This window comes from Chiloscyllium plagiosum, chromosome 1 (genome assembly GCF_004010195.1).
Source record: "Chiloscyllium plagiosum isolate BGI_BamShark_2017 chromosome 1, ASM401019v2, whole genome shotgun sequence".
In the NCBI taxonomy this organism is placed as follows: domain Eukaryota; kingdom Metazoa; phylum Chordata; class Chondrichthyes; order Orectolobiformes; family Hemiscylliidae; genus Chiloscyllium; species Chiloscyllium plagiosum.
In genome coordinates this window covers 126,561,148-126,578,056 of record NC_057710.1, presented here as the reverse complement: position 1 = coordinate 126,578,056, position 16,909 = coordinate 126,561,148, and the positions used below count along the sequence as shown (strand labels likewise).

Below are 16,909 nucleotides of genomic sequence, written 5' to 3'. Positions count from 1 at the left end.
TTTCCATGCATGTACTCTGGATGGAGCCTGACACTCAATGAAATAAAATATGAATATGTGGTGTGATGGCAGTTGGCAAGTCGCAGAGCCCTCCAAAACTTGTTGGCACTTTCCTGTGTCAGAGTTCATCCAATATGCATACCAGCTTCTGTGTGGAATGTCCCCATTAATCCCAGCAGTGCTCATTTTGAATGAGCTTTGGGTTAGTAATCAGACAAATAGTCTGATGACATATAGGCAATGGAAAGGTTGTGTGAGGTAGTGGGGATATTGAACTGTAAACCTGTGTAACAGACATGCACTATCACTTATGATTTGGAGCTGTTGCTAACTAAATACTTAATTTTGTTCTGATTGTTTGAAACCAGATTGTGACAGCGGCTCCCCAGAAGTTTAAGATTGATATTCTGCCCGTGGATGATGGCACACCAAGAATTGTTACCAACTTGGGATTGCAGTGGCTGGAATACATGGATAACAAAGTAATTAAATGTCCAGCATTTATAACCATGAGGGTTAAAAACATTAAACATTGATAACTGTATATGTCCATCGCCTTACTGTTACAGCAAGCTGTTCCAGCAAGCCAAACCAAATCAACTTCCCTAACCCTGGACTCACAACACAGTAAAATTAAAACATTCATGACCTTCAAAATCACTCAATTGTTCCTAACCATACTTTAAGAATAACAACTACCAGATAAAATTTTATTACTTAAACAGAAATTAACAATTTATTATTCATAATGTAACTTTAACAAAACTTAAGTAAACAACAATGCAATCTACTTAACGTCTACGATCTAAGCCAAAATCATCTTTAGCCAGACCCCACCTCTCACTGACAGACAGACACAGTTAAGAGAGAATTTTTTTTTAAATTGTAACTTGTCAATTCAGCAATTTCACAATGGGCACCAAGCCTTCAGAAATCTTTGGTTAAAGGAGTTGTTCACAAGCGAGTAAACTGTTAGGGTTGCCTGAATTCATGCAAACAGGTCCAGTGGCCTTCCAGGATTATTTACCAACTTCTTACAGTGGGGTATTATTTATTAGTACAGCCAACAGTTTGAAAACTGCAGTGAAAAACAAGGAGAGAGAGCAAGCAAAACACAGCAGCACCATCCAGAAGCTTTTTCACAAAACATTCATATATTCAAATCCCAGTTATAACTGGTTCACTTTCTCTTTGCTCTCTTTTATCAACATTGTCTGTGATTGGCTAGGTCGCACTGATTCCCCCGCCCTTGACTGACCAATTTAACATTCAACCAATTGCTAGTCCTGAGCCCAAAACATCTGAGCCCTTATTTTTTAGAATAATAATTTAACCTGTAATGATCTTTCCAGGCGAGTTCCCATAAACAGACATTAATTTGTTCGTTCTGTCCTCCTTTGCACTACAAGTTGCTGCTCAAAATTCTCAACTTCAGCGCACAGTTTAAAACCAGAAATTAGAAAAATAAAAATCAAATAATGAACGTCTCAACATTATAAATTATGCAGTTTATGTTAATTTGATGCAATGCTTAAATTTTAAATTAATCAGGTGATTTAATTTTTAGTGCCGTAGAAGAATGATTGAACAGAGTTTGTCTTGTTAAATTCAGGGAAAGGTATACTTTTTCTCAAAAAGTTTTCTTTGGTGAGTGGTGCATTTGAATAAAAGTTAATGCTTTACAGTGAAAACTGAGGTCTAATCTTTGACAGTGGTAAGAACACTTAAAAGGATGAAATAGGAACATGCAGACGAGTCCCTGCCTCTGAATCAGGAGACCTGAGTTTAAGTCCCACCTGCTACAGAAGCGTGTCATAATCTCCCTGAACTGGTTGACAGGAAAATATAAGAAATATGAAACATGCAGCTGTAAGATTTGCCTTACAGAGCCATCCAGTGGCCAAAGTGTGCATTGTGGCTTCAAGATAGGAAGAATGAATAAGGAAAAATTGAATCTTCTTTCTAGACTGGTGCAATAAAAGTACTCCTTAGTAAATCAGAAAATACTATTTAAAATAGTATTTAATGTAGACCTGGGCCCTACCTGTAAGTTGCTCTAGTCCCATGCAGTAAATGTCTGGCAATACTGCCACGGCTAACAGGACAATGAAAATTCCAGCTCAGCTGATTCACTGTCATGGCTTCTCAGAAGACAATAATTTAAATAATATCCACAACAAAAACATTTCTCATTTAGATTGCTTCTCCTGATAACTTTGATTCATACACTTCCTTGAAAAAGATTTTGTCCTAAATATTTAAATTTTGCTATGCTTTCTGCTTCAGACAGTTTATGGAATATTACTGAAATTTTCTTGGAGCTCTTCATGCTCTGTCCCCTTAACTTTGGCAGAACTTCAATTAAAAAAAACAGTTAAGCAAGTAAACAAACTCTCTGTTGTCATTTGCTGAAGTTCAAGGCAGCAGAGGGAAGCACTGAATAAAATTCTGACGATTACTGGAGAATAAATCAAAGAAATAATTGTACATTGATTTATTTATACCAAAATACTTAAAACATGTTTTCATACCAAGATTTTTATCATTTGTATGCACTATCCTATTCTTTCATATCTATTAATGCTGTGAAATAATGATCCTTCCAATTCAGGCCATCAACCTGATTACTAAGAGGGAATTATTGACCATAGATCCTGATACTGAAGACAAGCAGCTGATTTATGAGGTCACCACGGAACCAAAGCATGGACACCTGGAAAACAAATTAAGGCCTGGAATCCCACTAAAATCTTTCACACAAGGTGAGTTCTTGTGCAGTGTTTGTACTAATCCTCATGCATCTGGAATTGGCTATTTAAGATCAGCATGGAATGCTGTAACTATAAAAATGGCTTGTTATATTAGCCAGTGACATGTCACGTTCATATTAAAGTAGTCCTTCATATTGTTTGGGAGTGAGAATTTGGAGACTGCTTCCGTTTGATGTTGGCGATAAGTCACATGAAGAGGAAAGTGGATGTCACCAGAAATTCCTTAATTTAAAAGAGGGTAGAGAATAAAGCATCTATCACTTTGTGTATCTTTGTCAATGTACTTCCTCCTGTAGTGTTCTACTACTCCAGGTGTTACTGACAACAACTTTAGTCTTGTTCAACTGTTCCCTTTCATGGCCCAGGATGGTCTGTACCAATCCCACAATCTTCTCAGCCCCAAAGCTTAATTCTAGTACCTAATTCCTCGAGACGCATGTTCATTGCCACATCGGGGGAAACAAAAATCACTGCCCTTCACTCACTCAGTTTCCTTTTGTCACATTCTTAAACTTGTATCCTGTTCCTGAGGTTCATCATTGACAAGAGGCTCAATAGGAGCAGCCATTTAAATACTGTGGCAGCACAAACAGATTAGAGGCTGTATCAGGTTTTAGTCAAGAAGAGAGAATCGTGAAAATGGACAAGACTGATTCCAACAATGAGTGGATTGTCTCACAGGGAAGGATTGATTAGGCTAGGCCTACATTCATGGGGGTTTTGCAAAACTGAGAGGAGATCCAATTGAAACATATAAAATTCTGAAGAGATATGACAGAGTAAACTTTAGGAAAAAATAATTGCCTGGCTGAGAAATCCTGAACATGGGAACAATCTGTCAAAACAAGGAATTGTTTAGGACTGTGACAAAGATTTTTTTTTATTTAAGGAGATATGAATCTTTGGAATTCTCCAATCCACAGAGCTGCGAAACCTCAATAGGGATCAATAGATTTTGAATATTATGTGAATCAAAAGATATGGAGATATTTATTAAGTTCTCTTGAAATTGTGCCTTTTGAAGTCCATACTGACTGTACATCCAGACTTTCCAGATGTGCTTTGGAGAAGCCATTTTGAAACTCATTTGTTTCATTAAGTGTTGTATAAATCTAATGCTGTTCAAATGTATTTCTGTAAACATTTAAGGTGGATGCAATATGTATATTTGTGTAATATGCCCTGTACAAATCTTATTTTCTTGCAGAGGATATAAACTTGGGTTTGATCTGCTATATTTTAAATGAAGATATGATTCAAAAAACTATGGACACATTCAAGTTTTTGGTGAAGGACAGCAAACCTAACATTGTCCATGATAATGTGTTCCATATCCAGTGGTCTCTAATCAGCTTTGAATATACCAGGTTGGCTTTTATATTTTGTTGCAATCATCTTCCATCATCTTACAACAGTAACCACACTTAGCCCCATTAGTTGAGAAATGCTTTGAATTGTTCTGAAAGCAAATAGAATTTTTCTTCAGCCAAATGCACAAGTCTTGAAATTTGTTGAGGCTGCATCTGTTTTATGTATCTCTATATAACCTTTGCTCATTTTTCCTTCATCAGTCAAAACAAAGATGGTTTTGCAATGAAATCATTTCTGTAGAAAAGGAAGAAGGCTGAAGGGTGATAACACCCTGAAGACTTGCAAATCTCTGTCAAGATAGTTGGTTAACACCTTGAGAATGGAGAAGAGGATAAAAGTTGCTCATGTCCCTCCACTGAGTTACTTAGAGACCACTAGCCCAGAAAGAGCCATCAGCCTTTTGTTAGAGCTGGCAGAGGCAGCAGCAGTAAGAAGGAAAACCTGGTGGTTGCCAAGTCCTGCCTCTTTTCCAGCATTCACATGTGAATGGTGGTGAAGAGATGACTATTGCCTATTCTGGGCAAGGTGGGAAGAGCAAACATTGCAGTTGTCACCCTGTGCATTTTTACCGAAATGCCAATGGAATATCCAGCCAAAACAAAAAGCCTTGATAACCAAGTGGTTCATCTAATGCAGGCACATCTTCAAGAACCAACAGCCTCAACTTGATGGCACAATACAAGATGGAGATGAGGGGCAACTGGCTTCACTGCAAGAAATATGGGAAGCTGGGTAATAGCATGTTTCAGATAATAGCCATAGCCTAGTTGGGATGCAGTGTTTGGGAGAAGGGTCAGTGGGTAACTTCAAGCAAACTACAAGGTTCAGGCAGACACTGCAGAAATTCCCTGAATATGTGGTATCCAAAAAGCAGTATTGTGAATCCACTACCAGTGATGATAATGATACCTTGGGGAAGTACATAAGAACACGAACCTACATGACTGAGAGACTTATGAGTATAGATAGGAAGCATAAGCAACTGTAGAATTGCAGTTGTTATAGGGAAATTCATAGGGGAATTGACACTGGGGAGGATACAAGATGATGTGCAGTTTTACACACTCTCACACTCACACTCTCACACTCACACTCTCTCACACTCATATACACTCTTTCCAGGGTTCCCCAGACTCTGCTAAAAATATGTTCTGAAGTTAAAGAGCTCACTGGCCTCACTACCTAGCCTGTGCTGTTAGAAATTATCCAGAAGACTCTGTTCCATCAGCACCTCTGAATGGGTCACCTCTAGTCCATAGTCACCACTGGTGCTTGGAAAAACTGCAACTCCAAACCCCAAATGTGACCTCTCTGACTTCTTTGGGGACCATAACCCACAGTTTGTGAACTGCTGATAGATGGACTTGGATAAAGTACCAAATTAAAAACTTATTCAGAAGATCAGAACACATGGGATTGAAGAGATGGTGTTAACTTCAGTATTTAGTTCCTTCCAAGATAGGAAGTGAGAGTTGTGGGGATTAGTATTTTTCTGATTGGAGTGAACTGTGCATCAGAACCTTCCAGGGATTGGCATGAGGACCATTATTTTTCTTGGGCCTGTGATCTGGATTTGGGAATAATCGTCATTGACTTGACTTGTCTACTCAAAGACAAGTCTGTGGTGATTACTTACCCCACCGTAGCAGAGTGCTGTATTGGCAAGGTGAAAAGGTCCAAATCTACCTCAGCTAAAATAGGAACTGAAGACCATGCTGTTGGAAAGAACTTAATCTGCACACTAACCATCTAGCCAGCCCAATTTGGTTACAGAAAATACAGATTTGTACGTTGTAGATGATAGAGAACTTAAAACATGGTAAATAGCAAGCAGTATAATAGCATATTTCAGGGATGATGAGACAGTGTAGAGAGGCAGTATAATCTAAACTTGAGTGAGTGGCAGAGCATGGAAAATCAGAAAGCTCTGGGAATCATATTCACAAATTTTTGGAAGTTAAGGGAAATTTAATAATCTAGTTTGGAAAGTGTGTGGGATGGTTTATAATACGTAAAGAAAGAAGTAATGTGAAATCTTTACAAATTGCTGTACAGGCCTCAGTTAAATTATCATCCACAATTTTGGATATTGCATTTTAGGAAGGGTGTCAAGGGTTTGGAAAAAACGCAGAAGAGGTTTACCAGAATGACCCAAAGGATGAGAGACTGTGCGCACAACATAGAAGAAGTTAGGATTATTTTCCTTCCAGCAGAATAGGATGGGGGGTACTTAATAGAAGTACCCCAAATTATGAAGAGCTTTATAGAGTAAATAGCTTGTACCTATTTGCTCAACCAGAGGCCTTGGATGTAAAATATTTGCAAAAGAACGAGAAGGAAATGAGTAGAAATTTCTTCAATTGGAGTGTTGCTAAAAGCTGGAATGCACTACCTGAAAATGTGCTGGAATTGGATTCTTCAGTAACTTACAAAGGGCACTTGGACAGCTATTGAAGATATCTGATTTTCAGATTTATGGGAAAGAGCTGGAATGTTGAATTAAATTTAAGAAGGCATAAGGGATACTTGCCTTTATTAGTCGAAGCATTAAATACAAGTGCAAGGAGGTCAAGATGGAACTATTCATAATGTCAGACCATAGCTGGAACTGTGTGTAGTTCTGGTTACCACACTGTAGGAAGGATTGCACAAGAGATGGTGCAGAAGAAATTCACCAGGGTGTTGCCTAAGCTGGAGCTGTGTGAAGAGAGACTAGATAGGCTGGGGATTTTTTCCTTTGTGCCGAAGAAGGCTGAGAGCGAATCTGAATCATGTATACCAAGCTGAGACAGGATAGGTGGGCTTAAAATGGAGGAATATGAGGCAAGTTCCTTCAGATGCATGCACTCTGACCGATCTAACTTTGATATTAACAACTCCCAAGTAACTCCCATTTATCTCCAATAAAAGCAGAAATTTCTAGAAAAACTCATCCAGTCTGGCAGCATCTATGGAGAATGTTTCTGAAGAAGATTAGCTGGAGTTGAAATATTAACTGTAATTTCTCTCCGCAGATGCTGCCAGACCTGCTGAGTTTTTCCAGGAATTTATATTTTTGTTTCTAATTTCCATGATCCGCTGTTCTTTCAGTTTTCCATTTGGTCTTCTTGTATCCAGCTTTATAACGTATATATGTATGTATAGACATAGTCCCGGGCTAACTATCGGTTGCTAACCTCCTCAGGATTGGATTTCCAATTGTCGTCTTCATATCTGGTTCCAGCACTAGGTGCTTTTAATTGTTCTTTATCCTTATGCCAATAAATATTCTCAGTGAGGACGTTTACTTTAAAAAACACTAATCTCAGCCCTTGTCTTGTTTGCAGTTACAATGTCAGTGAGAAGGCCGGCTCTATCAGTGTCACAGTGAAGAGGTCTGGGAATCTCAATCAGTATGCCATTGTACTGTGCCGTACTGAACAAGGGTCAGCAACATCTACATCTGGAGCAGGCTCAAAGCTGGGCCAACAAGATTACGTGGAGTACGCAGGGCAGGTACGTGCAAGTATCATACCTGCATTGCATTGGTTACATATTAGGACAACAGAATAAGTGATGGATGAACTAACAGCTAATGGTTACTTGTCTGAACTTGTTGCTTTAAATAGTAAAAAAATTATGCTTTGCACTGACAGTTTTTTTTTCTTTCGGATACAAAGTTGGTTGGATGTCAGCTGTACACATAAGGTGGATACAGAAAGTCAGAAAATGTAAAGGGAAAGTTCGCTGGAGATCTTCTCAGAGCTGGTTTTGATCTGACATTATAACTTTACGCTGGGCCTCAAACATGTTTCCAGTGAATTAATGGTACCGGGTCAGGAGCAGTTCCGAAAGCTCCAATCGTATATGTCCTACAGATACAAGTTTTAGTGAAAATATAGACATGAATATATGTGGAAACAATGTTTGCCCGTAAGAAGTTGCAAATGGAGAAAAATGTATCCGTAGGAAAGCAAAAGTTCTATCAAGCAGCTTCAGGTTAATCTGTCAATCTAGGTTTTTTAATTGTTGGTATTATTTAGACCTTAGCAGTCGTAGTTTTTTACTAATTTCACCTGATAGTGGTGACTGAAGCAATCACTGTTAGATTGATTCTCTTTTACATTACAATTTTATAACCCATTAGGACATACAACAGGCATTCAGTCCGATATCATCTGTTTAACTTCATTGCCAGATGTTAACTGGAAGATCAATTTCCTTTATGTCCAGTTTTGGGAGTAAGCAATGCAGTAGAGATGGGAGTATGAAATTGTGTTTAAATGAAATTTAACAAACTCAGAAAATGTCTCAACTTGGTTTGAGCCTTTACCAAGCCTGAAGTGGGAAGCGACCGCAAAGCGACTGGTGAAAATGAAAGGTCAGCAAGACTAAGTTGCAGACATCAATTTGTAGGGGAGTGATAGAATAACCCAACACCCAACCATTTGTTCAACAGCTGCTGATGTGACTTTGAAGTTGTTTGCTGGAGAAATAAATTGGGTTTTGCATCATCCCACACTGCTCCCTGGCCCCAGTCCACACCAACTTTTTCATTAGCCAGTTCTACTGTGTGCCAGCAGTGAGGTCACGCTGTATTTCTGGGCACAGCACAGCATAACCTTTTACTGAATGCTCCAGCATTGTGCTTGCAGCAGTATCAGCTGGTTCTCTGCTGACTGCTACACATTACTAAAGTGCCAGATCAGGGCAACCATGGAGCTATGACAGATGAAATCTGGGCATATGCACCTCCTGAGGTTATGCTTCCTCTTAATCACGCAGGCCTTGTTTCAGGAAGTCCCTGATAGCATAACTTGGTGATGGAAGTCCACGGAAACAAGGCTCAACATTTGTCGGGGGAGGGAGGGGAGGATCTCTTCTTCAGGGGTACTTTGATTTGGAGGGGCCACTTCAGTTTTTAGTGGCTTGGTTTTCATTCTCATGAACCTATGCACTCACATAGTCATTACCTTCTGAATTTCCATTGATGTTTGGACTATTTCGACTTGCATAGAAGCATAATGCATCAGTAACATCAACAATCATCAATACCATCTAACTTAAAGTCAAAACACGTAATGATAGGATTAATTTCTGAGGTAGCAAGGTGTTTAAATTGACACAAGATAACAGAGATAAGTTAGCAACAGAATTTTTTTTTTAAAATAACTGAAACATACTTCTGCACACAAAGAAAAACTATTCAGCTGAGCATACCTTCCATAGACTGGTAAGGATGCAGCTAATGTGTCTCCATTGCATATGTACAAAACTGAAAAATTTTAAGAGGGCAGTTACTACCCCTTTGCTGCATTCTCCGATTTAAATTTAATAGTGGGTTCATTACAAAAACATTCACTTATCCCCACATAGATCCTGAATATATGCACCCTTAAGCTAGAGGTGCGACATATATTTGCAAACAGGTCATGACCTCAGTAATTACAAGTTTTTCAAGTTCCTCAAAAGGTGACTTTGCCTTTCATTGCCAGGTTTGAAACTGTTCTGTCGTCTTTGCAATTGCTATCTCATTGTCTCAGGGTCAGTCTCCAGCCCCTTACCCTGTCCTGACACCTTTTTTGTTTCTTTTCCCCTTCCTTACACTTTCCTTTTCTCTGTCACCACCATTTGAGGTCACCCCATCGTCCCACCTCCTGCAGCCTTGCAGCTCTTCCAGCTCTTTGCTCCCCCCCAGCCTGATGTGTGTTCCCACTTCAGTTCTTATGCAACCTTTCACGGGGTCTATAAGCAGTATGATTGATACCTACCCTGTCAGATAAAGGTTTGCGCATGGAATTAATAGGTTACATTCTACAAAAGAGAATATTTCCTGATGGCTTAGTTCAGAAGTTCATCATCAAGTATGTAGTGGGGTCCATACAGATCTGACAGTTCCTCATGTATTAAGTTGATTGATTTCAGCTGGTATAATACTTGAGCACAATTGTCAGAGAGTGTCCTGAAGCTATTTGCTATTTGTTGACTCCTACTGAAAAGTGCATGGGTCTGGACAATGGATGAGTAGATCACCAACTCTCCTCTTGCTTTCTATGACTATCCCTGTTGACACTCAATTTTTGAGATTTCCACATGAGAACACTTAAAACTTGGAAGAGGTACAAATGGACTGTATCCATAGATCCTCTGGGGGAAAGAAAAACAGCCTCTATCAATTCCTTATGCAGATGAGGAAGAAAACTAGAGCTAGGACACAATATATTTTAAGTGAAGGTTAACATTCCTTGATGGAGCAGTGACACTTTACAGTGAAAATGCATTATGACCTGATGAGAAACAATAAACTTGATTTCCTTTGTAGTGTATTAAAGACATTAAACAGTCTCTATATGCTTGCTTTTTCAATAGGTTCAATTTGATGAGAGAGAGGATACCAAGGCTTGCACTATTATAATAAATGACGATCAGGTGTTTGAAAACCTCGAAAGTTTTAATGTGGAGTTGAGCATGCCTGCATATGCCTTGCTTGGGAAGATTACAAGAGCTAAAGTGAACATCAATGACACAGAAGATGAGCCCACTCTACAGTTTGACAAGAAATTATATCGAGTCAATGAAAGTGCTGGATTCTTGTTTGTCCCAGTAGAAAGGAAAGGTCTGTGTTGATTTTTTTTTCAGTGAATCCTTTACTAATTAAAAATAAGTGTAAATTTTTGATACAGCATTTGAAGAAAAGAAAATAATGAAATCTTGTGATTTTTTTTAACAGTAAAATGCTATCAACTTGCACCTCAAGCAACAGATCAAATTTTTAGTTTTCTCCTAAATATTAATCAGCACACTGAATAGTAAGTGAGTAATTGCAGCTCTGAGGTCAACGTTAGGTCAGATAATTTTAGTCCATGCCATACTCCATTCTTGAAATTTAAGGCTTTAGGATTAATTTTAAATATTTCTTGCTATGTAACTTTTACCCAATTTGCATTAGTGTCCCCTATCATATACTAGATTTAGTTACTTTGCATAGTTTCAGTTTGGAATACTCATTGGCAAATGACAATGACTGCTAAATCATTTGTTAACTATAAAACAGATTTATGTATTTTTAACATCCAAAGGTATGACATGATATGGAGGAAAGGTTGCAGATCAGCCGTGATCTCACTGAGTAGGCTAGAGGGACTAAAATTCCTCCTGCTGTATCTATTTTAATGATCGAAGCACCTGAAATCGTATGTTAAATGTTTAATTCATCCAAAACTGCATTTTAATATTTCTGTGGGAAAAAAAGGCAGTTTTTTTTATTGTCTATTCTTATGGCTTGTTCAGGGTTAAGACCAATTTAAAATTTGGTGATCTTTGATCTTAATGCCCTTAATTTATTGAAACATGCAACACTCTGAAGTGACTTGGCAGGAAAGTCGGAGAGAGAGTTGTTTCCTTGTCTGGGGAATCTGGAATATTGGGTGCACGGTTTCAGAATTAGAGGCTGATAATTTAAGACTGAGATGAGGAGAAGGCTCTCCATTTGGAGAGTTGTTTAGCAGAGGAATTAAAGATTTTCTGGAGTGGATAGGCAAGTGGAAATGATAATCGCCATATTGTATAGAATTTAGCTGGTCCCAGTGCAATATCTGAGTATTCTTGCTATTTCTTATGTTAATGCTGAGGTTCTACTGTGTTTTTCGTCTAAGGATAAAGGATAGGCAAAAGTAAAAAGATATTCCCTGTCCTTAAATTTGACAACATTTCTGTAATTTCTTGCATTAACACTGGGTGGCACAGTGGTTAGCACTGCTGCCTCACAGCGCCTGAGACCCGGGTTCAATTCCCGCCTCAGGTGACTGACTGTGTGGAGTTTGCACATTCTCCCCGTGTCTGCGTGGGTTTCCTCCGGGTGCTCCGGTTTCCTCCCACAATCCAAAGATGTGCAGGTCAGGTGAATTGACCATGTTAAATTGGTAAATATGGGTGGGTTGCGCTTCGGCGGGTCGGTGTGGACTTGTTGGGCCGAAGGGCCTGTTTCCACACTGTAATGTAATCTAATCTAAATCTAATCTAATCTAAACACTATTCATTGGATTATCACCTCTGACATATCAATCAATACAATCTTTAGTCTGGTACAAGTATCTTCCAAACCAACTCTGTAGGATTGGTCATTGGTACAATGGAGTTAATTGAGGAAAAAAAAGTTACAATCTGTATTTAGGTTTGAAAAGATTTAAGGCTATCACCATTAACTGAGCATGGGGTAGCTTTTCTCTATTAGCATTTGGTTGGTGTACGTTGCCTATGTAGATTATTATCGGATTATTTATACACACAAAGCTAGGGAGATTTTCCATTCATTTCACTTCTGTTTGTGCTGAGATTAACAAAATGCAGAACTGAACATGCCGTTTTTTTGTTTTAAGATAGGACCAAGCCATAACGTGCATTTATCCGTTGGGCCAGCAGATATACTTTTGTTTTTGCCTTTCAACTGCTAAACATCACTTATTACAAGTCGCTGTCAGCCATTTTGAATTGTAAATCAGATTATTCAAAAATCGTGATGTAAAATACTCTTCCAAATAAGTCTATCGAGAAGCATTTTTTGCCAAATATTTGACCACTGAATAATGTTGTACATGATAGGAAAATTTACAGAAGTACTTTAACAATTAAGAACGATGGAGTTATAAAAAAAACCAGAACTAGAATTCCATGAGTATTTCACATTGCTCTGGTTCTTAATACTTTGCTCAATGCATGTCATTCATCTTTTTCAATTTGTATTTTAAAATTAATTGGGTTAATAACTGCAATAATGTGTGGAAGGATTTAATGTGACCGTCAGTAAGTAATGCAGTAAAATCATGCAAAGAGATGCTTGGACCTCATGGAGAAGAGTTGTACCATTAGCTAACCCTCTGTATTAATTTCCCAAGGACTGGATTTAATGCTTTTCTAACAGTGTATTTGATAGGGTGGATCAGGCTTAATGGAAAAAAAAATAGAGGTTCACCACCTACCCAGAGAAAGGGAGGACTGCAGATGTTGGAGATCAGAGTTGAGACTGGGGTGCTGGAAAAGCACAGCAGATCAGGCAGCGTCCGAGAAGCAGGAGAATCAAAGTTTCGGGCAAGAGCCCTTCATCAGCCTACCACGTACCCTCCCACTCCTGTCCTCACTGCAATTATGCCAGCAGCAGGAGTGGTGTCTGGTGGTGCACCCTCAGGGAGAGATTAATGCCAACATAAGGGCCTCATCCCACCATTACTGCCATTTAATAGCATCAGGAGAGGCTCACACAAACAGCTACCCACTCTCATCTCCATCCGCCTCACCCTCCCATTGAATTCTCAAAACCTTGTCCCAGCACTCTGGGCAACAAATGGGCACGCACAAAGTTCCGTTCTGTTGCAGCCTTCCTCATCACGAAAATGACGGTGGGTCACCACTGCTGCTCATGCTGCCAGTACATAAAGAGCTGCCATCTTCAGATTGGCTGCGGCTCCCTGAGATGGGGGCCCCTATTTCGGAAGGTCTAAAATCCCACCTCCATCCTATTCAACCCAACCCATTGAAGGACGCTTTCTTCATCAGGCAGAGGCTCACCCAACCCCTAACATGGAGCTGGAAGTGGGCCTGAATGAGACAATGCGTGGCACTTTGTGTACTTCAATCCAAAGAGTTTTGCAATACTGCAGTACACAGTCTTAGCTGTTTCTTCAACAAGGCAGTAACGGCCATAGCAAGTGACCGATGCTAATTAAAATAAGTTAAAACACAAAAACAATTACTTTATGGCTGTGCTTTTACACGACATATATATGATTTGTTTTTGATTAAAAAGTATATCCTATGTCTCTTTACATTGTCAATGCATAGGAGACACCAGCAGTACAGTCTCGGCAATCTGCTACACTATACCAAAAACAGCCAAAGGCAGCAGCCTGTATGCTTTGGAATCTGGTTCCGATTTCAAATCCAGGGGAATGACAAATGAGAATCGTGTGATTTTTGGCCCTGGAGTCAGCATGTCGACATGTGATGTCCAGGTGATTGATGACAGTGAATATGAGGAGGAAGAAGACTTTGAGATCACGCTGGCTGATGCATCATACAATGCACGAATCGGGGAAGCTGCAATTGCCAAAGTGATTATAAATGGACCCAATGATGCCTCCCTGGTTTTTCTTGGGAACTCTTCTTTCACTGTTAGTGAAGATGCAGGTAGGCGCTTGATTAGTCCCATTATCATCAATCCACTAAGCTCTCTAGTTGCAGCAGCGTGAACTCTGAGTCATAAATATGTTATGGATTTTTTTCAAAAGAAATCCAAATTATTTTGCTTATTATTTTGATAAAACATGGACACTAGGTCGAATTTGCACAAGTAAATGGGGCTGGTCTGTGAGCAGACTGAATATGATGAAATGTTTAATTGTAATTTATAAAGTACAATTTTTCTGTCATAGAGCGGGGGTAATACTTTCTTACCAGGTGGGGACACATTGTCATATTAAGATGTATTTATTTTATAGGCACCATTGAGATACCAGTTATCAGACATGGCAGTGATTTGTCCACCCCCACTTCAGTGTGGTGTGCTACCCATCCTTCAGACCCTCCTTCTGCAACTCCAGGCATTGACTATATCCCCAGTTCGAAGAAGATAGATTTTGCACCTGGCAAAACAGAAGAGGTAAATGACCTTCATATAAAGTATATCACAGTGCGCACAGAGCTGTATTTAAATCAAGGCATTGATAAATGTATGGTGCCAATATATATGAGAGGAGAATTAAGATGGAAAAGTTTTATATTAATGATTCTTCTAGATATTAAGTTTACAATCTCATCCATAGGTAGAAGAAAATTCAAAGATTTTCTTAGAGGGATAAAGACACTTGATAGTTAATTTTCCAAATTAGTTCCATCAGTGAGGATTCATAGTTGAGCAGCCAAGGGATACACAGTGCACCTGGTGGGAAAGATTGTCATTTATTCATTCATGGGACATGGGCATCATTGGCTGAGCCAGCTTTTATTGCCCATCCCTCAGAGCTGTTGAGAAGTTGGTGAGCTGCCTTCTTGAACTGCTGCAGTCCATTTGGTGTAGGTACGTACTCAATGCCATTAAGGAGGGAATTCCAGAAATTTCTTCCAGTGCCACTGAAGGAACAGCAATACATTACGAAAGCATGATGGTGAGTGGCTTGGAGAGAGTCTTTTAGGTGGTGGTCTCCCTCATATACGTGCTGCCCTTGTCCTTCTAGGTGTAATGGATGTAGATTTAGAAGGTGCTGTCTAAGGAGCCATGGTGAGTTTTTGCAGCGCATCTTGTGGCGAGTACATATTGCTGCAACAGAGTGACAGTGGTAGAGGAAGCAAATGTGGTTGCTTTGTCCTGGATGATGTCACCCTTCTTGAGTGTTGTTGGAGCTGCACTTCCATCCAGACAAGTGGGGAGCATTCCATTACACTCCTGACTTGTGCTTTGCAGATATTGGACAAACTTTGGAGAGTCAGGAAGTGAGTTAATAACTGCAAGATTCCTAACCTCTGATCTGCTGTTGAAGCCATAGCATTTATGTAGCTCTTTCAGTTTAATTTCTAGTCATTATTAATCCCAGGATGTTTATAGTGGGGGATTCAGCAATCATAGTGCCAATGAATGCCAAGAGGCAATGGTTAGATTCTCTCTTGTTTGAGATGGTTATTGTCTGGCACTTGTGTGGTATGAATATAACTTGCTGTTTATCAACACAAACCTATGTATTATCCAGGTCTTACTTTATTTGAACTACTTCAATATCTGAAAAATTGTGCTCAGATGCAACTTTGACGTCAAGGGCAGTTACTCTCACGTCACCCCATTGCTCCATGAGGGCCATTGCTTTATTGAGCCAAGAATTGTTTTATTGAGCCAAGAATTGAACATGTCTCCCAAAGGGAGAGAAAGTTCCATCTTCGAGGTCAGCAATCAATCTGATTGGCCAGCATCTCTCACACATTAAGCAGTGTCAGAGCTTAATCATGCACACAACCACCTCCATAAAGAGAATTTGCAAACAGACCCATATTATCCCTAAGCTTTGTTAGCAGGAAGGGATTGAATATCCGAGGGAAGGGGTAAGGATTAGGGTTAGGACCCTTTCAGGGAAACATAAAATGTGCTCTTTGGAGGAGGTGATGTTCCTGACACATACAAGGCATTTGTCAAAGGAAGAACACTCCCTTCTTCCCACCTTTTCAACGAACATTGATACGATGTCCTTCCACTCTGGCCTGCCTTCCATGCTGAGCATGACATGGCAGTGATAGGAAATTGAGGTCCTTTACTTTCCTTTAATTGGCCCAAGGAAAGGCAGCTTCATGGGAATGGTCCAACTTGCTGTGGCATGTTTGGTGGCAAGGAGTATTTGATCAGGCAGGAGGGCAGGGTGTAGTTATCCTGCGGCCTTACTGCCTCAGTCCCAATTGAGTCTGTGGTAGGAAAGCTCATGACCAACCCAGCCTGCTGCGTACAAGATCCACTCAATGCCTGAACAAAGAATGTCACAGACTTAATGTAGGTCCTTGCTGAAAGTCATTTCCTTGCCTTTGCTGCTGTTTTCCACCTGCAGATAACCTTGCTCCGATTACTTAACCATACCTGGATCTACGGCCTGGACTCAGAGTAAAATCCACAACTGTATTGATCAGAGACCAGAATGATTAGATTAGATTACATTACATTACAGTGTGGAAACAGGCCCTTCGGCCCAACAAGTCCACACCGACATGCCGAAGCGAAACCCACCCATACTCCTACATTTACCCCTTACCTAACACTA

At 39.7% G+C, this 16,909-nt stretch overlaps 1 protein-coding gene across 2 annotated transcripts in view; it reads left to right on the top strand.

Moving 5' to 3' along the window:
* fras1 (Fraser extracellular matrix complex subunit 1) overlaps window positions 1-16,909 on the top strand; it is a 441,368-nt gene that overhangs the window by 360,976 nt on the left and 63,483 nt on the right. For both annotated transcript variants that reach the window (XM_043696280.1, XM_043696287.1), the window contains exons 51-57: window positions 369-482; window positions 2,612-2,762; window positions 3,979-4,138; window positions 7,469-7,637; window positions 10,491-10,737; window positions 13,959-14,303; window positions 14,615-14,775. In XM_043696280.1, the coding sequence (XP_043552215.1) occupies window positions 369-482; window positions 2,612-2,762; window positions 3,979-4,138; window positions 7,469-7,637; window positions 10,491-10,737; window positions 13,959-14,303; window positions 14,615-14,775 (1,347 nt within the window). The remainder of the gene's footprint in view (window positions 1-368; window positions 483-2,611; window positions 2,763-3,978; window positions 4,139-7,468; window positions 7,638-10,490; window positions 10,738-13,958; window positions 14,304-14,614; window positions 14,776-16,909) is intronic.